Source organism: Mytilus edulis, chromosome 13, assembly GCF_963676685.1.
Source record: "Mytilus edulis chromosome 13, xbMytEdul2.2, whole genome shotgun sequence".
NCBI lineage: Eukaryota > Metazoa > Mollusca > Bivalvia > Mytilida > Mytilidae > Mytilus > Mytilus edulis.
In genome coordinates this window covers 64959238-64984028 of record NC_092356.1, presented here as the reverse complement: position 1 = coordinate 64984028, position 24791 = coordinate 64959238, and the positions used below count along the sequence as shown (strand labels likewise).

At 31.4% G+C, this 24791-nt stretch overlaps 1 protein-coding gene across 5 annotated transcripts in view; it reads right to left on the bottom strand.

Moving 5' to 3' along the window:
- Positions 1 to 1185: 1185 nt before the first annotated feature.
- LOC139499932 (coatomer subunit beta'-like) overlaps positions 1186 to 24791 on the bottom strand; it is a 30405-nt gene continuing 6799 nt past the window's right edge. For 3 of the 5 annotated variants that reach the window (XM_071288590.1, XM_071288591.1, XM_071288587.1), the window contains exons 3-21: positions 21186 to 21272; positions 19032 to 19158; positions 18248 to 18396; positions 17798 to 17944; positions 16308 to 16407; positions 15652 to 15794; positions 14512 to 14711; positions 13804 to 14003; positions 13349 to 13455; positions 12493 to 12642; positions 11886 to 12016; positions 11165 to 11372; positions 10857 to 10967; positions 10201 to 10415; positions 9667 to 9759; positions 8606 to 8786; positions 7370 to 7525; positions 6081 to 6242; positions 1186 to 1924 (exon numbers count right to left, since the gene is read on the bottom strand). In XM_071288590.1, coding sequence (XP_071144691.1) covers positions 1889 to 1924; positions 6081 to 6242; positions 7370 to 7525; positions 8606 to 8786; positions 9667 to 9759; positions 10201 to 10415; positions 10857 to 10967; positions 11165 to 11372; positions 11886 to 12016; positions 12493 to 12642; positions 13349 to 13455; positions 13804 to 14003; positions 14512 to 14711; positions 15652 to 15794; positions 16308 to 16407; positions 17798 to 17944; positions 18248 to 18396; positions 19032 to 19158; positions 21186 to 21272 — 2703 coding nt within the window. In that variant the 3' untranslated portion in view covers positions 1186 to 1888. Of the gene's footprint in view, positions 1925 to 5752; positions 5783 to 6080; positions 6243 to 7369; positions 7526 to 8605; positions 8787 to 9666; positions 9760 to 10200; positions 10416 to 10856; positions 10968 to 11164; positions 11373 to 11885; positions 12017 to 12492; positions 12643 to 13348; positions 13456 to 13803; positions 14004 to 14511; positions 14712 to 15651; positions 15795 to 16307; positions 16408 to 17797; positions 17945 to 18247; positions 18397 to 19031; positions 19159 to 21185; positions 21273 to 24791 lie in introns of all 5 variants that reach the window. The other 2 variants (XM_071288588.1, XM_071288589.1) reach the window with 1 other exon arrangement.

The following is a 24791-nucleotide window of genomic DNA, read 5'->3' as shown; positions in this document are numbered from 1 at the left end:
CCCTGCACAGTTGGGGCAAGTATGGACTCAACATTTAAGCTCGATACAGATCTGAATTTAGATTGTGATCAAAATTTTAACATAATATTGGTTTCTGACACAAAACAAATGTCAAGCTCTTACAAATCTATTGCACAACTTTGTGCAATTAAAGATTTCTACTACAAACTTTTTAAAAATTGGGAATTTGAGAAATTTGGAGAAAAAAAATTGAAAACTACTACCACCCGCCTTTTTTTTAAAAATTAATCCAAAACCTGACATTTCTTTACACATAATTTACAAGAAGGGTGAGGGAGGTAAATCTGAACATGCCCAACATTGTGTTTATTGTTTTTGAATTACCTACCTTCACTGCTTTTAAGTTGTCTTAATTGTCCATTGACCAGAAAAAAAAGTTTTTACCCCTTTTTTGCCCCTAATTACAAAACACTTTGAGCCATAACCCTCCAAAGTCAATACTAACCATCCCTTCATGGTATGGAAAATTGTGGTCTAATTTCAGAGAGATTCATACACTTAAACACAAGTTATTGTTCTGGTATAAATTTATAAAGATCCGTAACTAAAACTTAAGTTATTCTGGAAACTAAATGCGTCCTCATACTACGACGCAGGTGACATGAAAGCATTATACAACGCAAATTTTGTTTGCAGTCGTATAAAAAGCCCATATGGGAAATAAATAGAGTGGAAATTGGCCCTTTTTTGCAGATCAAAATCCTAATAGTTTATAATATGGACTGACAGACAGATAATTTGGTAAAACACTATGCCTCATTCATTTCTTGGTGGGAGAACATTTCTGAAAAGTTCTCATCTTTGGCATCTTTTCCTGTATTCAGTAAAATTTTTTAGGTATGTTTACATTTTTGTCTTGCATATTTTAGGATTTGAACATTGCTCGTGAAAGAATATCCACACACTTGTATTCAGTAAGAATTTTATTCAACGTGGCAACCATACAGAATGGAATAGGTGTTGTATATAATATGCATTAAAATGGAAAAAATAAGGACAGGAAGAAAATTTGATAATGAAGAACTTCATTACTATATCTATGATTGAAGCCTTCACATATCAAAAATTCCAGAATTCAAAATGGTGACTTCTCTTTGTTAATCTAATGAATTTTCAGTTCAGATAGATGTTTTGTTTATGTAAGATAAATAATAAGACATAATATAAGTTTCATAGTTTATTTTACTCTTCCCCTTTTTCACATTACAGTATCATATACAATATCTCGTTTAGAAACAAACTAAGAAATAAATATCTATTTATAACATCTCAAATGTCAAATTCTTCATAATTTGAAGTATTTTCTAATTTTTATTTTAGTGTTAAAAACACTAATAATATTTTACTATACATAATTATTACACATCCAAAAACAACTGAGTTTTTTTCAAGAGCATCTAAGTAAGTGGGAATGACTTTTAATCATTAAACCTGGATTTTTTTAAATAATATTGCAGTAACATCTTCAACCAGAGGGGTTTAATGCAAAGAATTGCTGTCTTACAAAATAAAATGTAGGGTTCCATATAATTTCTCTTCGTTTGGGTAAATATGGTATTAAAACAGTTGAATTATTGGATTAGTTTTATTTTAGCCTTCAACATTCTTTTCTATTGCACTAAATGTAATAAGTATGGTTCAAATTCCAAGTTGTATTATTAACTTAATATAGCTTGTTCTGTCTTGTAACATAAAAACAAATATTTCACAATAGAAATTCATTATTCCATGACATTAAAATATGAAGACAATAACAGAGCACTTAATAATAAATATTCTTTCAACAAATGTCATACAATGTTAATGATTGGTGAAATGTAACAATGTCTATGATTGGTTCATTTCCTGATCACATGATTATAAGAGTTCAATCCTCCAGTAGGTCTTCATCTAAATTCACATCCTGAAAAGATATAAAAATTAACTTTTACAATAGATATAGTATGATATACCATCTTTCCAAATATGGAATACAAAAGTAGTCTGTAACTTTATAATGTTACAAGCTGGACATAAACATAAAAAGTATCTCAAATTAAGAATCTCAGCTGCGAAACTATGAAAGGTTTTCAATACACTTGACATCTAATCAAAAGTTATTGTTAAGAGAAATTCAATATAAAATCTCCAATCCAAGCTAGAGGAATCTTAAAAGAGATTGGTAAAGGGTTATTTAAAGGCAATGTTTTTGGCCTTTATATTTCATGTGTTTTCGTGTTTTTGTATTATTTCTTGTTTTCTCGTGTTTGGTTTGACGTGTCTGCTTTGAGTTTCACCTTACTTAGTTTCCAAATTTCATGTGTGTACTGTTAATTTCTCCTGATTGTCCCACATTGATTAAAAAGTAAGCCAGGACTAAATTCAAAGTCAGACCGAGATTGTTTTAAATTATGTGTTCCCAGGATATTAACTAATGAATAAACTTTTTCTTTCAAATCAGTTGCAACTAGAGGACACAGGGTCATCATGTCCATTAATAATGACTGCATGATCTCCGAAAAAGGCTGAGTTATAACTTCTATTACTTTTTACCTTGATATTTATGTTATTTGATGTTCAGAGCCCTCCTCCCCCCTCATAAACCACCCTCTTAAAATAGCCATGTACCAATTAAAATCTTAGTTTCTTCCCATAAATGAAAATTTAATTCATACTTTATGTTGTATATTGCAAAAAAAATCATAAAAGGAACAACATTGTAAAAATCCATTTACAGTTTTTGATTTGAAAAAGTATCATGGTGTATCATGAAAATTTCTTAGTGGTCAGCATATGTTTTTAAATGCAGTTTCATGTCTAAAAATTAAAGCACAAATTGATTAGGAATCCCTTGCAATGGAAGAAATCTTTGCAACAGTAAGATACAAATTTTTGCTACAGTGTAAATACTGATAAATGCTTTTGTGTATTTTTTATCATTATTTTGCAAGTTTCATGGGACTAAGATTTTGATGGTCTCCCCTTTTTAAAAGTTATTTTTTTACGACAGGAATGAGAATTGAATAAAAATCTTATGAAAAATGTATTTAATAATGTTGTACTGTATCTACTGTTCTTTTTCAATTAAACTTTTCATCGTATTTTAAATTGTGATGTCGACAGCCTGTCTGTGAACCCTGACTGACCCTTCTAATAAACTGTTACAAGTATTTCCATAGTAAATGAACTTAGTAACTGCTCTATGAACTATCCCTAACCCAAGCGGCTGAATTAATTTTACATAAAATCAGAGACGTGAGGCTTAAAGTTGTTGCAAAAAATACTTTTAAGTAAAAAAAAAAAGGGAACTGGATTTTATGCTGATTCAATCCACTTCATATTAGGTAATCTTAATAAGCAAGTCATTTAAATATTTAAGAACAGTAAACTGGGTTGCTAATTTATTCTCTTTTTAAGTTGTCAGTGAAAAAATATAATACAATATAATGCAATGCTATCCACCAGCTTCTACTCATGCTCATAAAAGGTTTAAAGGTCACTGGGGTTAAATATATACATATGTTAAATGATGATCAGCTGACACTGGATGTTTTAATACAAAAAAATCATGAATATTAATAAAGGTCCAGTTATACATTATTTGACAGTTGAGAGTACATTTTTAAATGACAAGTAAAGGCAAAACATACATAATTTTGCAGTACTTAAATTTGTATAAATTTGGAAATCATTACAGTTCTTCTATTAAAGGATGCAAAACAAACAATTGATTAACTTGCTTGCTATATTTGTAAACAACAGGTAGTTAGTCTATTACAGTCTGTTTACTATTTACTGGAATATGATTGGACAATAAACATTAAATTCATTTCATGTCAATTCTAATTGTCCAATCAAATCCCAGTATATATAAAAACAGACAGAAACTCCGCCTACCTATTGTTTGCAAACAACCAAGCAAACTTAGCCAGCAAGTTGATCAATGTTGTTTTGCATGCTTTAATAGAAGAACTGTAAACTGCATCTGAATATTGAAAATGAATGGAGAACTACACAGATGATGCCCAAGCTTGCATACAACATTATAAAGGGACGTTAAAAGAGAGGCTACCCAAATTTGATCTGAATTTTGTGGTAATAAGCATTGTGTATAAGTTTCATAACATTTGGTCAAGGCAGACTCAATTTAGAGAATGGAAAATAATTTTGGAACGTATGTACGTATACCGGTAGACTGACTTGGGTAAAACTTAATGTCCCCTCCGCTAGAGCGGGAGCATAAAAAATTTTGTATAGTTTGTATAGGGTATAAATATTAAACTAGCCGAGATTAAATCAGTTAAGTATGATATAGATCTATTAGTGGATAAGATCCACAAATATATGAATACATCATTTAGTTTGTTAGTAGAAATTTTCAGAACAATCCTTTCATATCATGCTCTCTGGTATTTAAGTGCAAAATGGTGGCTTCTCTTAGTTACAAAACTAAACACCCTTAAAGTTTATGATGTCATCCAATCAAAACTGTTGTTACAAATTAAATTGCATTAGAAGGAACACATGTTAGGTTAGATTTAACATACAGTGACAAGAAGAACATGACATAAGTTCCCATTAGAACTAATTTCCTAATGCATGTAGAGTAAGACTTTGGTTAGCTTGCTTGCTATGTTTGTATATTGCACAATTGTAACTGAGATAACATTCATTCAAATTTAGATATAATATATACATGTTAAACTCTGCTTATTGATATTGGTTGCAGATGTCAAAGCAAGCAAGCCAATAAAAGTCTTACTCTAAATTAGCTCTAAATTCCCTAACACACTAAGGTAATATATACCTCAGCCAACATTAATATTGACAGGCACCAGACGAGAATTAGTATTATGTATATGTTTGAATAATTAATAAATATCATATAAAGTATCAATCAATAATGATGGTAATACATATAAGGGATTTATTCATCCAGCACCCAAAATCTACAATTTTGAATTTCAAATATAAAATATGGGAAACTTTTTTGGCAACATTTAGGGATGTATTTTTCTCAGGCAAATCTCTAAATCTTCATCAAGGTTTGGCTGTGATTTTTGTTCTATTTTGTTATTTTTAGCATTTTTTATTAGGGATTAGATTCTGGATTCCCAAACATTTTGGCTTCGAAATTACTGAAGAAACATTAATTGTTGAAATGCAGTAAATTTTGATCTGTTTATGTTATACCTAATTGTGATTTTGAATTTGTCTAAAGCTTGAGTATAAACCAAATAAGTATTTTTACAAAAAGTTATTTTATAGTAAAACTGCGGTAGAATGGCAACTGTTTTTAAATGTACATGGTACATATAAATGTTCATTTCATTTCCTTGAATCTGAATAAAAACATGATCATGAGTAACAAGGGTTAAATTCATTTGGGTGATCCTCAACATAGAACTATTAATTGTGTAAAGGTTAATTAATTTCTCTGAACAAATGATAATGAATAATAACAATTGTTAATACATTGTTAAAAGAGATTTGTCTAACAACCACCAAAACCTGGGTCAAATAGTAAGTATATAATAATAAGGGATCTGTCCAACAACCAAGCAAGATGTTTGTTAATGAAAATATTCATTAATAGATCAATAAACTGTTTAAAATGCAGGTGCCTCAAAGACCAGCATTTTGATAATGAAGAACTCTTTACAAAGGGAAGTAATCCAATACTCCATTACAAGAACTAACTAAAACTACAGAAATATAAACTGCCATGCAGAAAACAGGTGCCCTATCTTACCTCTGATAAAATTTTTTGGTCATCAATTCCCTAAAATGTAACAACTAAATAAACATGTGGAACTTCAACAAATCTATATTTGGGTTAAATGAAATTCTAACTTATGAAAACATAACCATAAACTTTGATATGGAAGAAACTAGATACTGATAACGAAAAGGTAAAACATCAAATTTAATATCCGAATATGAATGTTTAAAGGTCACCCTAGACTCTGGGCAGCTACTCTTACTATAAAGCAAGCTCTAACTTTCTGAGACATCCTACACATACTACATGTACTATCATATGTTGCCAAACAGCTAAAAATAATCCTTTATTAACTTACAGATGTATCTATATCATCATCAAATTTCATATTTTCTAAATCCAGTTCTAATTCTTTCTCTATATCATCCATGCCTGCCTGTGATAGAGGTTTCCCTGAGGGTTCAGGTGGGGGCTCTGTAGTCTGTTTGGGTTCTGTAGCTTGTTTAGGTGTAGCAGGCTTCTGTAATTATACAACAAAACACTTGTAGAACAATTCCTAGACAGTATGTTTTATGTTGTGGTTCATAGGCAGTGGCGGATTTAGGGGGGGGCCCAGGGGGCCCGGGCCCCCCTTTTTGGGAATAAATTTGGTTGCTTATATAGGGAATCACTGAAGCGTGACTGGAGCGGGCCCCCTCTTAGGTCAGTCAGTAGGCCCCCACTTATGAAAATTTCTGGATCCGCCACTGATAGGTACACTATTTCAACAAAATTGCTTCAATTTTATAATGTTAACTAATTTATTATCTAAAATTACATTGCTATATTATATAAATCTGGTCATTAGTTTTCCCTCCTGAACATTGCACATTTTGTCATGTCAATGATGTCAGGGCCTTTTAAAGCTATTAATATAGGTTTTCTCATTGTTGAAGTGTATGGTGTCCACAGGGGCGGATCCAGCCATTTTAAAAAGGGGGGGTTCCTAACCCAGGACAAAGGGGGGGGGGGGGGTTCCAATTACACGTCCCCATTCAAATGCATTGATCGTCAAAAAAAAAGGGTGGTTCCACCCCCGGAACCCCCCTCTGGATCCGTGCCTGGACCATAACTGCTGACATCTATTTCATTTGAACTCAGGTTGATAGTTGTCTTATTGCAATTATATCATACTCCTCAAATAAGAATGTTGACATAGTGAATTGATTGTAGATTGCCCCTCCCCTTCCCCCAGTTTCACATATAGTGGATTCATTTAATTTTGTGGGCATCAATTTTCGTGGATTTAGGGAAACTTGTATTTTCTGGGATATTTGATATCATGGTTTTGCAACATATATGGCCTCTAGAAAATTTGTAACTCATTGGACATTTAAATTTGTCAATCACCTGAACCCATCAAACCAACAAAAATTGGTATCCAACAAAAAGAAAACAATCCACAGTATATGGTATATGAGTTTTCTCATTGTTGAAGATTGCATGGTGACCATAATTGCTAACATCCACTTTATTTAAACTCTGATGGAAAGTTGTCTCATTGGCAATAATATCATACTAATTAAAAAAAATGTCGACATGGAGATTGGATTAATGATTGCCTCTCCCCCTTTCTCCCAAGCTTCACATATGGTATTACATCCGTACCTGAGTAACTTGAGATACTGGAACGTCCTCTGCCTCTTTGAAATCCTCCTCCTCCTCCTCCTCTTCGTTTTCTTGTAACGTATCTGATACAAAAACAAATGAACCACTTTGTTCAGCAGCCTGCATCTCTTCTACTGGGTTACGTTCGTGATTAGACTGGAAAAAAATATAACAAGTGTAATAGTTGCCACTCTTTAACAAGGTTTAAGCCAGGATTAGATTTGTATAAAAGAGATCTATATTTGGTCCCTTGTGGATAATTATCTCATTGGCAATCATACTACATTTGCTTTTAATATATGGTGTACTAAACTATGATACAAAATACCTATTGGCACCTACCATAATGTACAACACTTAACAATGTATTAAGGTAAAACATGACTGGTTTCAATCTATAATTACACCTTATGTAGGAATCCTGGGTTTTGATTGGTTGATAGCCAGTGTATTTTTCACCAATTTACTGCTATCAAATGAATATCGTTCATTTTTAACGTTGCCGGGGTATATGCAAAAAGGATATGCCTTTTTTACCCTCTCTGCCGTGGTATTTGCCAAAAAATACTCTATCCGACTGGACGCTTGTAACGTCACGATCATCAATGCGTTTTAGACATACGGTGTAATTAAACAGATATAGCATGTTCTTGAGGGGTATTTGCGAAAAATACCAGTCTTGAGAATGAATTTCCCTCGCCTTACGGCTCGAGAAATTTAACATTCTCTCGACTGGTATTTTTCGCAAATACCCCTCCTTAACATGATATATCTGTTCAATATCTTTATTCTCATAACCATTGCAGATACTTAGGTACAGCAAGAGTGCAAAATATGTACATGAATATGTTCATCGTAATCATTGCAATTATCAAGTCAGGAATATGAAAGTTGTTATCCAATCATGAAATGAATGTGAGCTTTTGATTTGGCCATTTGATTAGGGACTTTCCATTTTGTATTTTACCTGGAGTTCAGTGGGTTTTTTTTATTTTACTTTATTCATATGATTAACCTGTATTTTGTTTGCAATATTATGAAGTCTCACTTTTCATAATTTTTCAAGACATTGAGACTCATAACAATTTATTGGAATAATAAAACATGAAAGACTAGTCCACAACTCATAGAACTAAAATCTTTTGTCCTAATTTGTAACAAGGGACTTAATGAAGCTGAAAGTAAACCAATGGATACAAACATCTTGCCTCCAATCAACAATAAATAAAAACTTACAGGAACTTGTGGGTATTTATTAGCTGGTATTAAACTTTTTCTTTGTGGTCGTAGAAACTGTTCTGTTTTTTGTGCCTCAACAAAGCCAGGGAACAAGTTCTCATATTCCTCTGGATCAGCCAATGAATTAGCTGCCTTGTTGTTTACACTGCCTAAATTCTCTCGCCATAATTGTACAACCCTGAAAAGGAAACAACATTTATTAATTAGTGTATAAGTTTAATATTTTTAATTTCATATCTGATCGTAACAAATTAAAAATATATTTATTCAGGTCTGTACAATTGTGGTAAACAGTTTTAAGATTCACATATTACTACTAGAAAATTATGTAAAAGAACCGAACTTTAACATGGAATATTTGTGAAGACTGTATTGTATGTTGACCCCTATATGTCTATTGATAATTAAAAACTTTGAATAGCTGTCTAACTGATGTTATCTCTTTTATACACAACTTTAAGAAGGTAGACCTAGGTTAAGGGAAATAACTCTGAAAATCATCAGTACGTTTGTGTCAGCCATTTTCATAAATATGTTCTAAGCTTCTTGGATACATAGATTATTTCCAATCTGTTTCAGGTAAATGCTTAAAATTCATTGACGAAACTTGACTTTTACAAACGCATAACTGATTTAAAGAGTTATCTCCCTGAACCAAGGTCTATCCCCTTAAATAACACTACAGTTTTCTTACCTTATTAATTACCTTGTTTATTCCAAAAAAATAAAACTATATTATGTTTGAAGTAAATTGTATCATGCACGACTATCTAATTTATATTTTCAATGAATCAAAAAATCTGCTTTTACCTAATTTGACATATATTTTAAAACGTTCACATACTTAATTCCAAGATGATGTGACCTCTTTATGGTTAACTACATTAAACCTTATCTTTATCCAGAAGCAGGACTAACAGGAAATAATAATGCACAACAAATGTAGATGGGACATAATAAAGCTAGTAATTTTTTTCGAACAGATTTTCTGTGTACATGAATGAAATCTGCATAGAATAAAATAAAATTTCCAGATTTGATTACGATAAGCTTGTTACCTGGAGACTTGACTAGGTAGGTATGTTCTGGAGAAGAACGCAGCTTCAGGTAATCTCCCTGTGTTTATCAAAACCTCTAAACACTCTTCCAATCTGAAATAAAATAGTGTAATGTTATAGTCACAAGTTTAAGTTGATACTCCTTACATATGCAAATTGAACAAATCTTCGTATCAATTAGATGAAAATGACAATCATATTTGGGGGAATCTTCCATTTTTTTTCATTTGAGAAATTTCAATTATTTCTTTGTATTTCAAATGAGTCCAACATATATTGACAGTTTTATTTGTTTTAGATATTGTAAAATATTAATGACATTATATGGAAATCCTCAATAGAATTATAATAAAACCTGACCAAAATATCTACATATAATTTCATGCTCCAACCCTATTAAAATGAGGAGATGTGGTATGATTGCCAATGAGACAACTATCCACCGGAGTTAAAAGTGGTAGTAAGCATGTATAGGCCACCATATGACTTCAATATCTAGTTCCTTTCACCCTCCTTAATTCTATCTTCACCTACCTTCCCAGTGAGAAGTACGATAAGAATGCCACATTATTTTGTCCAGATTTTTCAGCTGTCTGTGCAAGTTTGGCCACCATGCCAACATTTCCTGCCGAGGTGGCAAGAAGTAAGAGACCACCATAGTCGTTGGCATTGTGTAGACATTCCTGGGCCAGTCCAAACTCACATTTACTAATGGCTAACTCAGCCAACTGTTTCCATTTTTGTTCACTCTGGAAAAATATCAAGAATTAGAATAAATATTACCCAAGTCTAATGTGTATTTGACAACAAAATAGTTTCTTATTGAAATAAGCAAGAATACTTAAACCCAGTTGTAAAATTGAAAAACATTGTAAATTTAAGATATTGACAACATTTTATTTATTGGAGTTGTCAGCTTCAACCAAAGACCTAAATTTATCTTGAATGCCCCATCTGTAGATAATGGGAGCATTAAGTGTTACCCTTCCATCTTTCTCATTCTCATTGCAAAACTTTAATAAGTCATTCATATTATCAGACACATGTTTTGTAATTTAAGTTATTTTCTCAGAAATCAAAACACAAAAGTCTTGAGTAGAAAGTTTCAAGTTATTTGTATTCAGGATAGATTTCTTTATTTTCGTAACAAATTATGTCTTCCATAGATAAAAAAAGATGACATAATTTACCTCTGTTTCTTTGGCTATTTCATAAGCAGCTTTTAATTCTCCCAACTGTAACGCCAACTCAAACTTATGTTCAGGGTCATAGGTTACTGCCATAGCTTGTGATTTAAATCCCTGAAATTCAAAAAAATTAGCATGAAAGGAACTTTGAGAATCAGTTTTTATAAGTGTTATGAACAGATCTTACATATATGAGTTTGTTATTTGCAATCTTTATACATAGTATTATTGATACAAAAATAAAGAGTATAATTTATACAAAAAGTCTTCCAAAGTTGTTATCATATGAAAACATGGTTTATGATTGTTACCTGTTTTTCAAGAAAGTGAGCCACTCTTGTTCTGTGTTCTCTAGGAATTGTGGGTAAAACTTTATCAGCTGTTTCAAAATCCCTCCTCATAACAGCAGTCTGATATTCTAACACAGATAACAGTAGAGAGAAACTGACGATATTTAATTCTTTGTCACCTAAATACAATCTGTTGTCTTTTGGTATGTAACCAAGGAGATACATCACTCTGAAATAAGGAAAATAGTATTCATGTTATCACCTGTTTAAATAATTTCACTGAATTAAGAAACTCACAATTCTCATTTCAGCATGCACAACATTTAAAAAAAAAGTATCCTTTCTACCACAGGTTTGGACAGCTAAATGTACAAAAGTTTGTAAACATCAAAACAAGACTGGTTTTAAAAATTAATACAGGTAAAATGGTCTACAACCAATTTAGCATTTTTGAAAGGTGTGAACACTTCATCACAAAAATTGCTCAAGAAAAACTGTCACAATAAAGATCAGTGATGACAAATCTGTACTATTTAAATGCTGTTATTTTCTTATTGGAATTTCAAAGAGTTGTATTTACCCCATCCTTTATTAATGTCTAAATATGCTCAAGTTATAATTTCTCTGCAGCTAGGAAATATTAAATGACTGCTTTTATAGAGGTCAGTAGGCAGGTTGTGTCAAGGTCATATTTCTGCCTCTAATCTAGGTTCATGTATACATATTTTACAATAAAACTCACCTGTCTAAATGTGCCACTGTGACGATCTCTCCACCAACATAGTAATTCAGTCTATTTACACTGTTTGTATATATAAAACAATCTCCAACCCAGATTCCTGTTTTCACTGTTTCTTCTATTTCACCAATCACCTACAATATAATATTAATTTGAACTTGGATTATAACAGTTAAAATGGAGATGTTAAATCTGATACAATGTGTTAAAATAGTGGCCATTCTGTGTACATTGAAGAATCATCACTTAAAAGTCTGAAGGTGGTTTATATTTTAGCCCCTAATCAATATTCCTTTTACTCCATATTCTCTTACTTTCCATTCTGGTTAAGCTTAAAATAAATAAATTTATAGAACATGTGCATGTAACCAGAATATTTATAACAAGGTCATTTATTGCAGTTAAAAAATGTGTTAAGGGGAGATAACTTTCAAAATTTTGAAATTTTTCATTTGTTTAAGTGGGTGGACACTGTAAAACACAAATTTTAGGTTAACTGAGAAACTTTTACATTACTTCCCTTTAATAGTTAATTTTTTGATATCATATATTTTGAAAATTTGCAAACATGCAGGAAAAAACTTTAAGAATAAATCATTTATATCTGTACCTCAAAAGCATCTTCAATACCATCCTCTGTGATGTCCTCTTTACTTCCAGAAGATCTGGCATTGTCTACTGCTTCCTGGTTATATTTCAATATAAAGAAGGATTCCTCTGTGGTGATACAAACCAGTTCACCATTCTCACTCCAAAATATCTTTAAATCAAAAAGTTAAGATAAAGGATGTGTATAGTTACTGATCCTGTGCACACGACTCATATTTCTGGATGACTTTCAATAAAATAAAACTGTTCAAAAGTTTACCACAGGGATGATGGGAGGCACCAAAAATTAACCAAATTTGGTTGTTTTTTCTCACACTTTTGTAAGACTCTAAAATTAAAATGTTATTTAATTTATGGGTGGTCTGCATCTTTTAATACTGTGGATTCATTTATTTTCATGGGTACCAAATTTCGTGGATTAAGAAATACTTGCATGTTTGTGGATATTTAATTTCATGTTTTTGCTGAAATCTGCTTACAAGCCTATAGAAAATTTGCTATTAGTTGAACATTTAGTTTCGTGGTTTACCTGTTCCCACGAAATCCACGAAAATTAAATCCAACGAATAATAATGAATCCACAGTAGTATCTCTTATGTGTTTAATTCTTGAACAGCCATATAAAGCTGAATGCATGGAGTGCCAAATATATAAAATGTTTAAGACCATATAAAACAAAGGAGATAAACCATCACAACCTTTGTTTGAAAACAATAGCAAGGAATTTAAAGAGTGTAAATTCACAGACAAAAATGTATCTTTCAAATCATGTAAACTTTTAAAGCGCTGACTATTTACTAGGCTGATGGTACACATAGTGCTGGTCTACTTACACATCTTGCTTCAAAGTAACTTACATTTTTAGGTGTGATCTCAATCCTTCTGACTAATTCTGTTGTATCCCAGTCATAAAATGCCAGTCCACTCACAGATCTTACTCCTAACATATTTCCTCCATAAAGACCTAAAACATGAAATAGATTCATAGATATCTACATATTCAGATACTTACATCTTTCATATCATTTTCACTAAAAATTGAAAAATAAATTTTACTGTAGCAGGTCTTTAAAGTTCTTAATTAACAGTCACTTTGTGCACAACATACAGACAAATTGACTCCCTAATGACTTGATAACTTCCTTGAAGGACAATTATACTATAGCCAAAAATTCTTGATAAAAAAAATAACTAAAGCTACTTCAAAATTCACATTAAGATCTTTTTGACAGACAGTTTATAAAGCTGATCTTAAAAGTATTAAGCTTATATCTTATTATCTGAGAGAGAATATATATTATTAATAAATTACCTTCAGCTCCAAAGTCAGGCTTGAAAGCCTTTTGCTCTTTGAAATTTTTGTAAATTTTCAGCATGCTAGAACTTTCTCTAATGGCATACACTGATGAGTCATTACTCCAGATAAACTCCTGAGCTGAACCAAAACTTTTGTTTCTTAGAGCCATAGCTGTATATATTATATATTCTCCATCTCCACAAACAACCACAAATCTGAAAGAAAATCAAAATGATGAAAGTACTAATAGACGAGGTCAGAAATAGTTTTTTTTATACACAAACAAATAGACAATTTTCAGCAGTTGGTTGCTGTTTGTCATATCGGTTTTTTGTTTATTGTTTCATCATTTATCAGTGCATTGGTCTTCTCATTTCATCACAAGTGATTACTTGTCATTTGTGTTTTTGGATTGATCTATATTGAAGTTTACTCCATATTGAATTTTAATTATATCAATTGTGGATATATATGATTAACTGTTAGCAATTGTAAACTTTAGTGTAAATTCAGAAATCATAGAGTGCATTTATTTTTTGTGATTTCGTCATTTAGGACTTAAATGCAATTCTATGTTTAATTCAAAATGTGAGTTTAAATGATTGTGATTGTATATATATCTTTATTAAAACCGTCACATATTTTGCATTAATAAAAACATCGCAATAGTTTCTGAATTTACAGTAGTTTATATTATGAGCAATAGTTTGTTCATACAGTTACCTTCCATTGGGGTTGTGAGCAATGGTTTGTGGGTAGATTTCACAACTTCCCATATCTTTAACAGCCAGTGGTAGCCTTTCTCCGTCTTTGATTTCTTGGTCTGCTATAGCTTTGATGTTGGCCTGTTGTATCTCAGAATGTTTGGCCCAGATGATTTTACCACTACTGTCCATAGACATAGCAGGTTCTTCTCTTCCTAACTGTTAATAAAGAATATTTATTTTTTCATTAATGTTGTAAAAAAATATTAGGAATCTTTTTTTTTTGGATAAAAATTTATCAGTTTCGTAGAAAAGTCTTTAAATGAATCAAAAAAATTTAATTTACAAATGTTTGCATGAATTATTTTCATACTTCAATTTGAATGACCCTGCGGCCTATATATATTTTTTCGTAAGGGATATATAAAGCTTTACATGTATAGTAAATCAAGTGATAAAATCAATTAGAAATCTTTTGTTTTCGGTCCATTAATGTTAAAAGAGACTAAAACTTGTGTCCTGTCTGCTTGTAAAAGCTCATGCACAATAAGAGAAAAGAAAACCTTATTAAGAATGAATTAAATGCTGTCAGTATTGAAGCTAATTATTCGATCTTTTGAACTGATTGATCAGATTCAACCAGGTTAGACTTTTATAACTGATTGACAGGCGTCATTAACATATTTGTAACAAGTGTTGTTTTCATAACAATATCCGTTATGGCCGCTTGCTAGAGATGTCTTCAATGCTAATGAGATTAACTTGAGTTAGTCATGATTTCAAATATTGCTTTTCATTAAGAAATACAGTTACGATTCAAGGTTTCTATCTGTCGTATGAAAAATCCGTGTTATACAGTGGTCCTTTACATATATATCCTAATCATATACGTATGCAAGTATGGTAATCGTTTTATGAATAGAGTTTCCTTGAAATTCTCGCTGTTGTTTTATTTTTGCGTTTCAAGTCTTACCGCGAAAATTAAACTGCCGCGAAAATTTCCCTGTTTACAGTAATTGAAAAGATTTTCAAACTGATGAATTGAAATCAAATTTTATAGTGATTTCTTTTTTACACAGTAACAAATAAAATGTACAATCTTATAACAAGATGATCAGATAATATTATTCGAGAAATTAATTGTCAAATAGATTCTTACTTTAATCATGATACTGCCTTCATCATACCCTAACGCTACATTATTGGATCCCCTCTGACAGGCAATGGTCCACACTCTCTCTAATCCATAGTTTAATGTACTCTCCAGTCTGTATGTATTGGCATGCCATACCCTAACAGTGCCTGAAAACAGGTATATTACAAATCACTGAATTACTGTATCTTGATGTTGATTTTGTTTAGAATTTAATGTTAGGTTTCAATTGTTTACCTCACACCAGACTTTTTTTTATTTTTCAAAATGAAACAGTTAGAATCCTTGCATCATAATGTGGCATTCCTTCAAAATTACATGAATCGTTTAAAGGTTCAGACCTAAGTTCAGATGACCTTAATAATTGAATTAATTCAAGATCATCTAACCACAATTTTTGTCTCTTTTGCTATTAACGAATGAATGGTGTGTGAGGTCTGGAATGATTGTAACCCAAAATAATCTCTATAAAATATTCTAATTCTTTGAGTTGTCTCCCATTTCAGAATATTTTTTTTTAAAAATCAATCAATTCAACAGAACTCTAGTACAAAGAAACATAAAACCATAAAAATAAAAAATTCTTTCATGAATAATAAAATGCTACATATTTTTTAAAGTTTTGTTTTTATCACAGTTTTCTATAATATTATTTTACAAACCATCTTCACTGCCAGTGAGAATTATGGGTAATTCTGGATGGAATCTGACTGCTGAAATGTTCTGTGCATGTCCTTCTAAGGTCTGTACACAGGTTTTATTCTGTAAAAGATCACTTTACCCTTTAAATGTGTTTTAAAAATGCAATAAAATTATTAGGTTAACCCTTTCACCGATTGCTGCCCAGACAGAAGCAACTCTGAGACGATGGCTACTATTACTCAAGTGGGAGATCTTCATAATAAATGTCAATAAAAACTTGTTTGTAGATATTTGTGTATTTATTTCATTCACTAACACCATGTTCACAGTTTTTTTTATGGTTTGATAATTTTTTCTTCATAAAATATTCAAATTTTCGGCATTATCTAGGTGAAATTCTCAAAATCCTGCTCTTTGACCCCAAATCGTAATTTTTTAAACCCAAAACGACAAAATTAGGCTGTACAAATTCCTCACATTGAACAATGTCCATTCCAAGTGTTTGGTACATAAAACGACATTCTATGTCAAAAAAGTATACTAGTTTGGCTTCAATTCTTCCATATTCTTTCAAAAAACATGTTCCCTCATTTCAAAATCTCGTAAATTCCGTAAATTTACTCGGATTTTGACACGGTTTTCAACAAACGGAAGCGTCATGTTTACACTTTCATCAAGGTATTCATCAAAGAAAGATAACTCATGTTTGCACTGTTCTGAGCGGGAAATATAAAAGAGGTATTCCGATCCCGGTAAAACGGGACTCATCGTCAGCTGTCGGAAGCGTGAATCCCGGTAAACTGGAACTCATCTGCGAATGGGTTAAGGGAAAAACATTCTTTATCATGTTTATATTGGATATTGATATTGGATATCAGAAACAGGTATATTTTATTTTTTGCTTGTCTCTCCATGAATGTATTTTTAAACTCTACATGTTTATTTCGGTCTAATAATTTGATGTCGTTTTAAAATATCTGTTTGTTTCTGTTGAATTAATGTACACATTGAATAGACTTGTAAGAGTATAAATTTTGCAACCTCTAAATGTGTGTTGGTTTATAGTTTTAAAGAAGCTTTGCCATAATTTGGGATCATGAAATGACCTCTAGGTGAATTGCCTCATGGATATGGCATCATCCCTTTATTGGGACCACACAGTGACCTTGAAATATTTTATATTATGTATAGGGCACCTGCCCTCAACTATAATCACACAATAACTCAATGCATATTTTTGTAAATGTCAGGTATCTTAAATTGACTCTTCCAAACCTAAACTTTTATTCAAACAACTGGCCCGAGACAAGATGGATTCCCTGAAGGATGAGTAAAATTGTTTTTGTAACACATCATCCTGGTTTATTAATTTATTTATATTTCTATACCCTTCTGAATTTTTAAATTTCAAACATTAATTACAGTTAGCTAATCATAGGAAAAATTTGAAGACTTGTCCAATTCAAATATACTTTCATTTTGTTTTTCTCTTTATCATTTGTTAATTTACCTGATAATCCCATATTTTGATCAATCGGTCATCTGCTCCTGATATTAAGTAAGGTTTATCTCCCCCTGAATAATAATCAACACAGTTAACTCCCTTCTCATGACCTTCCAGGGTAAAGTTTGGTGTTGGAGATCCTAGTTGCCATACCTATAAAAGTTAATGTTATTGTAAGCATAAGTATTTCATTTATCATGTGTTTCCCAGAAAATAACAACTATTTGTAAACAATTTTGAAATGTTCACACTTATTTTATTTTTATAATATATTTATGTTAAAAAAAAAATCAACACAGAAATTATCAAATGAAAAAGTTCGCATGAGAACTGGAACTTCTCAAGTCCAGAAACACCTCATAATAATCAATTCAGATTATTTTTTAACACGATTATGTTATAATTGCTGCCTTTTGAATCACGAACACATGTTTTGTTGCCTGAAGGATGAATTACCTTGACTGTTCTGTCTAAAGAGGCACTGGCAAAAGTATTGTTGTCTTTAGGGTTCACTACAATCTGCATCACATAATGAGTATGTCCTTCAAACACTTGTGTGCATGTCCATTTCTTGTCCCAGTCCCACAACTTGATCAACATATCATCTGAAATAACAAATTAACCATATATACAATGAATGTCCCACAACTTAATCAACATATCATCTGAGATAAGAAAGTAACCATATATACAATGAGTGTAACCATTTAAAATAAGAAACCTGTGTCATTGTCCATATCCTCAATGTCATAACAGCTAAATATTAAATAGTTCAAAAATTGTAAACTTTAACATGCCTCAAATTGATACAGGTAGACCTTAAGCCACTGATCCTCTTTAGTCATACGTCCTTTTAAAAAACTTTAAGTTGTTGATCTAGACAATGGGTTCTGTAGGATGGACTGCTATCGAACTAACAAAACCAACTATATCACTCTCTATTGTCTACAGATTGTCTCTCTCTGGTCTCAGTGTCTTATCACGAAGTAACTACTGTTTGAATTGAAATCTAAAGGGTTATATAGGATGAAATGTTACTACTAGGCCTAATGTCATGAAATGAATAAGCTTCTAATAGATAGACTTTCTCTAGCATGTCTATTATATTAACCCTAGCAAGTTTCTGATGAAAACCTTATGAAAATCTGAATGGGCTTCAAAATGAAGAACTTTGATTAGCATATAAACATAACGATGGAACTAGTTTAGATTATAGTGATGGACCCTAAAATAAACTTACCACTGCTGGTTAAGATGAAAGGCTGAGTAGGATGAACTGTGATAGCTCTAATGTAGTCTGAATGGGCTTCAAACTGATGTACCCTCTCTAGTGTATTGTAGTTATAACATCTGACATGCATATCATCCTACAATGAGAGAAAATAAACAAATTCAATAATCAAGTTATTAATAGCATATTCTGTTTTCTTCTTCATGAAATTATCCATTAAGCAAACTGTGAACCTTTTAAAGGCTTTTTACATTTGAGTAGCAGTTTATAACCCCAATATTCTAATCTATCTGGTAGACTTGGGACTCAAAGGAGAGTATATTGATTACACATGGCAAATAAAATTGAGAATGGAAATGGGGAATGTGTCAAAGAGACAACAACCCGACCAAATAAAAAACAACAGCAGAGGGTCACCAACAGGTCTTCAATGTAGCGAGAAATTCCCGCACCCGGAGGCGTCCTTCAGCTGGCCCCTAAACAAATATATACTAGTCCAGTGATAATGAACGCTATACTAATTTCCAAATTGTACACAAGAAACTAAAATTGAAATAAGTTAATCTTAAAAGGAAAATATATATACATGTATTATAAAACATGTAAAAAGCTAAGTAACACATGTGTTACTTACCATTTTGTTTACATCAATCTCATTAAGTTTCAAATCATTCAACATTTTTTCAAAACTATAGAATTTGCATAATCTCCAAAAAAAGACTTTGCTGCAATGTTTTTCTTCCAGTCATTTTAGAAGAAAACAAGAATGTGTCCCCAGTACACAAATGCCCCACTCGCACTATCATTTTCTATGTTCAGTGGACCGTGAAATTGGCGTAAACCCTCTAATTTGGCATTAAAATTAAAAAGATCATATCATAGGGAACATGTATACTTAGTTTGAAGTCGATTGGACTTCAACTTCATCAAAAACTACCTTGACCAAAAACTTTAACCTGAAGCGGGACAGACGGACGAACGAACGAACAGACAGACGAACGGACGCACAGACCAGAAAACATAATGCCCCTCTACTATCGTAGGTGGGGCATAAAAAATTAAGAGGGCCTTCCAGGAGGGTGGTAAAGGGTTATTTTCGTGCAACGTGATTGCCGATTTTTATTTCACGTTCAACATGTTTTTACTTTTTTATTTGACGTTCAGTCGTTCAAGACGGGTGCCTCGTTCAACATGTTCTGCTTAGTTAATTTTACGTGCATCATGATGTTCAAAGTCTTATTTTGCGTGCTCGGTATTTTTCAAATAAAATTCAAACACTTGGCAGGGATCGTCAAGAAATACTTTTTTAAAAGCCGTAAATCAATTATATCATAAATGTGTATACTAAATCGGGAATATCAAGTAAAACAAAGAGTTAATATATATATATACAAGAAGACAGTGACTCAGTCACAAAAGGTTCAAATAAAAGTATTTAATTTTCGTGCAACGTTCATTACAGAAATTATTTCACGTTCAACGTGAAATTATGTCTTATTTTACGTTTTTTTCGTGCAAGCACCCCCCCCCCCCCCCCTTTACCACCCTCTTCCAGTCATCATTCATACTAAAATTGATTAAAATGGTCATGTAGATTCAGAAAAGAAGTAAGAAATGTGACTTTCCACATTATTTTAATGAAAACTAAGTACCATCGCTGAATGTTTATATGTTTGTATGCCATCTAATCAACTTACTATGGAACTTTCTGGTGAAATCAATCCAATCATCAATTCCCTATGGTCTTTCTAAACATTTTCTATGTTCCTTTTAAAATTAACTTTGACTATAGTAGACATTACCATTTCAGTTGATTTTTATATTAGTTTCTTATGTTGTGTTGTCGCAGGTAAGGAGTGTTAAACTCACACAAACATGTTAAACACCGCCACATTTTTTATGTGCTTGTCCCCAGTCAAGAGTCTGTAATTCAGTGGTTGTTGTTGGTTTCCATGTCATAATTATTTTTTGGTAAATGGTTTTCTTATTAACTACGCCTTGAAGGCTGTACCGGTGCCTATAATCACTTAGATCCATTTTATTTGAACTTTTGTGGATAGTTGTCTCATTGGCAATCATATCACATCTCTTTATTTTTTATATTGACCTTCAATTTCTCTGTACTGTGTCTATAGTGTCTTGACACAACAATAAATAACTTACAGATCCCGTGATTATCCAGTTCTTCCTAGGAACAAATGCAGCAGCTCTCACAGGCAGATCACATACTTCAAAGGACTTGATTAAAGTCTGAAAAGAGAGGGTATTTAATTCACACTGACAGGTATTCATGACTAACTCTAATGTGTGTGATTTTTTATTTAGTCTTGGAATGAACCATATTTGGATTGATCAGAATAATATTGATATATCGTTTGATGTTATAAAGACACGCATTAAAGACCAATATCTACAAAAATGGTCAGCAGATATATGTGACTGTGAGAAATTAAGTGTGTATAAAGTTCGACTTTTGTCTTGAAAATTATTTTAGCCACATTAATAATATTAACATTCTTACAAAACTACGAAGTGGTACATTGAAACTTAATGTTGAAGTTGGTCGCTTCTCTGATATACCAAGAGAAATGCGTCTTTGTGTATGTTGTGATATGCAATGTGTTGAGAATGAATTCCATTTTGTATTGGTATGTCCAGCATATAGGGCAATTAGAATATTGTTTTTGTCACGCTATTATTGTTCATGGCCTACTATTTTTAAACTATTTTGTTTGTTAAAAGCTCTGTAACTATTTGAAGAGTGCATGGAAAGCTAGATCTGATATTATTGGTTAGCTACAACATGTATGTTATTATTGTATTGTTCTCTGTTACCAGTATTTTGTCACATTATCTATATATTATGTATTGCCATAGCATGTTCTATATGCTTTTGCAAATAAAATATTCATTCTTTCAACTCAAAGGTGTCATCTATGCACTCAAATCTTGATTAAGACAATCACAAATTTTAAGTTACAAATTGTACATATGTATGTAATAAATGGTTTACATTTTTTTTATTAACAATTAAATCATGTAACATATACATATATTAATAAATTTTATTCTCATTTAAAACACTACAAATAGCTATTCTTTTTAAATGCAATTTTGCTGTAACTTATTAAATATATTAAGCTTTGGTTGTGCTTTTCTAGAAACTAAAATTCAGCAGATTACAAGATAAATACTCAATTTACAGTATATATTCATGTGAGATCTTGTCAGTATATTTTCACACTTTTTTATCATTGTTTTTGTCAGCTAAGTCCCTTGTATTTCAGGAATTTTGAGTTGTCAAACATTTGTATTTTCTCTTTGTGTTATGATGGTTATTGAATATTTTTATTTAAGTGGATATGGGTTACTTAGATTTATATCTAATAATGATATGGATATATATCTTCACTGCTTTTGTTATTAATTACCAAACGGAAAAATATCAGAATTTGCAGTAATTATAACATGATATTACCTCACAAACAAATCATACAAATGCATAACATGATGATTTGATTTAAAATCATTTAAATGAATAATTTCTTGTTGACTCATGATCTGATCATTGAATTCTGTTTGGTAGATTTTTTTATTGGAAATGCTTTAAAAAAATATTAAAGGGAAACTTCGCAAAAAAATCAAAAATTGATATTATGTCCATTCTGTATAAAAATGCTCAAATTTATAGATATTAAAGTTTTATTCCGCTAAATAAGAGATCACCATCGATTTTAAATTTTGAGTATCAGTTCTCTACTCTCCGCCATCTTGTCACCTTCTCCGATGAAAAATCACGATATGTCAATAAACCACAAAGGAACAAAACTACAGTAAACGATGTAGTCGTAATTGCGTGTCGATATCTTGTCAATCGTACGGTTGTTTTATCTGACTGACTAACTTGATACGGAAAATAGTCTTATATTTTTAAATAACCATATAGTCTGTTATTTTTAAACTGATAATATTGTAATTAGTTAAAAAGTCAAAGTTCAAATCATAAAATGATAAATAAGTGTTCCGTGGAAATTGTTTTCGAAAATCTAATTCGTTCATAATTCTTTCAAGTAATAAACTTTATTTAAATAAATTCGGATCTTCCCTCATCTGATCACCAGCATGGCTAAAGGTATTACTCCCAAAGGTATTGGAAGGGGTGTAAGGTGACACGTCCAGGTATTCAATCGATTTCCTGTCCGGCGGGCTTGCAAGTTCATGCATCGTTTCACTTCTGTAGGTATTGATCAGTGTACACGACCGTTACTTATAACTTTCCATTTTGAACTATCAGGTGCATGTATAATATACATTTTTGTCTTGCGTGTCCGAAAGTGATATAATATACTAGTCATTACTGAACTCATACGCTTGTTTATAAATAACATTACTGGTGTAAAGAATATTATTTATAAAAAAAATAATACAAAAAAAAATAATTGAAGAAATACAAATCTATTTACATATTTTTCCAAGGGTTAATTTGGGAAAATGTAATATATACTCGTTGTCAATAGTTTAGGACAGATTGGAACATACCAGAATTATTGATCTAAAAAAATGTGCGCACTTGTCGACGATTCGTGTATACATACGCCTGGTAGAAAGTTACGGAACTATAGTCAGTAGCGCTATTTAAAATATGTATACATGTATACATTGAACATAAGAAAGAAACATACATTTTGTGTAAATTGTGGTAAAAGTTTTGTAAATAGACTAGTCCACGTATGCCAACAGTATGTAATCAATGAATTCGATAGACTATTGTATACCAAAAGAAGAAGAAGAAAAAAAAGAAACAGTTTGATTTAAATACAGATCAATTTATAACTTGCTTTGGTTCATCGAAGTTAAGAACATAGTAAACTCACAGATTTATATATCAATTAAATTGTTCTCGAATAAAGGACGAAATTCGTCATCATCACAATTGTTCCAACATTCATGTAAAATATATGCAACTGGACGTACACTAATAATCCCCAAGGAATGTGAATATTTTCTAGGAAAACTATTGAGTATCAATTTCGGGATTTATTTTCTTTCTTGATATTCAATGACAGCAATTTAAAGAATAAACTGCTTGTCGGATATTTGTCCGCTTTAGGGGTATTCTTGCAAGTTGAACAGACTTATAATAACATTCAAAAATAGGGAAAGATAACATTAAATTCGTTGTCTTTTAATTTTAAACATCGTTGATCAAATAGTTATTTAAGTATATATATACGTTGGGAGACGACGATTATTATAGTTGTCTCAGATTTTAATAAGGACGTTCCCGATTATGAATAAATTTGGTTGACGTTTATCACACTTGAAAAGAATATCTATTCGTAATTTTTCGATTCCATTACAAAAATATTTTTTTCTTTATTCGTACATATTATATTCCGCTTCGGTAGAGTTATCTTCAGATAGTTTCATATATTAATTAATACATGGCTTTTAAAAGTCTAAATGTAAGTGTTCTCGTACATTTTTTCGCCTAATAAAGACAAATAAAAATGATTTAGTAAAGCTATTTCTAATTTCTAAGTCCCCCTTTTTTATGAGACATAAATCAAGGACAAGACTTGTATATCATTTCATTCTGACATATGAATTAAGTTTCCCGTCTTTAACCGAAAATTGTGGATTTCTTAGTAAATTAACTTATTTGAATTCAAATAAATAATAGCACCAAATATAATTAAATAATTCCACGGCGACCAATTTTTATTTGTCACCAACTTGAATATGTATTTTTAATGTGTGTATTAAATG